Consider the following 1,299-nt stretch of genomic DNA (forward strand, 5'->3'; position numbering starts at 1 on the left):
CCTTCAAATCCCGGAATATGTATCTAGGTAAGGTTCGAAGATAGTTTTGTTCCAAATTGATATTAATTAGCGAAGTACATCCCCAGAAAAGATCTTCCGGTAGCGTGACAAATCCGTTCCTTTTCAATTTCAACATCTCCAGTTTCGTTAAATTAGCAAAAAATGCATCTGGCAAGGTTGTCATATTTCGCTTGTTGTCAAACAGCGTGAAATTGCGTAGTTTCGTGTTATTTTGTAACAGATTCCTCGGTAAATTTGTGAAGTTGTTTTCAGATAAGTTGAGAACATCGAGGTTTTTGAGCTTTGCGAAGATGTATTCCGGCAACCTGACCATGTCATTCGTATTGAGATCGAGCTCTCGGAGAGCGACGAGCTCGTCGAAAATTCCCGACCGAGGATCGGTTAAATGATTTACCGATAAGTTGAGAAACGTCAGATTTTTCAGATTGTCGAATGTGCCTGGTTCTATCGATTGCAGAGCATTGTCTTCCAATTCGAGAAACTGCAGTCCGGGAGTGTAGTTGAAAAATCCTGTGACTTGGTGTAAATTGTTGTCGCGCAAGTTGAGGTCCGTTAAGTTGACTAGACCAGCTAATAGATCTTTATCTGCGTAGGACACATTGTTGTTCGTTAAGGACAGAGACTTCAAATTTTCGAAGTCATCCAAATGATGCTTGACCAGGGCGAAGCTCAAATTCTTGTTCGATTGAAAGACCAGCTTTTTCACGCCGGTGATTCCTAGCGTTTGCGTGATTTCGCCTAAACTGTTGTTAGTCGGTAAATCACACTTGTAGATGAACATTGATTCGAATGTCCTATATAGAAATCTTAAGGACAAATCTAGTGTCAACCATTTCGGAAAGTCAATGCATAATCTCGGGAAGGACAACACGTCTAAGTGGAAATCTGACCATTCCGGAGAGTTAATGCATTTGATCTGTGTAAAAGAAAAACACCCACTGATGCAAATTTGATTTGTTAAAAAAGAGTATAAAAAATGTATGAAAATATCTTAGGATAACGCAGAGATTTCCATGTTTTTTAAAAATTTCAAAACGGTATTATAGTTCCAAATATTTTTCTGGAAAAATTAAAAACCGAGTATGGAATAAAAAATATATCAGATAGTCAGATGACGAATATTCGTAAATTTATATGTTTTTTCTCAAATTTTACATTTATGTTTCTGTAGAACGATTGATTAAAGGAAAGATTAAAGAATAAGAGATTCCATCAAATATTAAAAAGAATAATGAGCTACGAAGAACTTATAATCTCTATTTTATAATATTGCTGGCT

At 36.4% G+C, this 1,299-nt stretch overlaps 1 protein-coding gene across 1 annotated transcript; it reads right to left on the bottom strand.

Annotated features, from left to right (window-relative positions):
• Positions 1-4: 4 nt before the first annotated feature.
• On the bottom strand, positions 5-946 carry LOC112463836 (platelet glycoprotein V-like; the record flags this gene model as incomplete). Its single annotated transcript, XM_025030441.1, has 1 exon — positions 5-946. A coding segment is annotated over exon 1 (798 nt), but the record flags the coding sequence as incomplete, so codon positions are not given.
• Between the last annotated feature and the right edge of the window lie 353 nt (positions 947-1,299).

This window comes from Temnothorax curvispinosus, unplaced genomic scaffold (genome assembly GCF_003070985.1).
Source record: "Temnothorax curvispinosus isolate PA1 unplaced genomic scaffold, ASM307098v1 QBEX01013715.1, whole genome shotgun sequence".
Classification (NCBI taxonomy): domain Eukaryota; kingdom Metazoa; phylum Arthropoda; class Insecta; order Hymenoptera; family Formicidae; genus Temnothorax; species Temnothorax curvispinosus.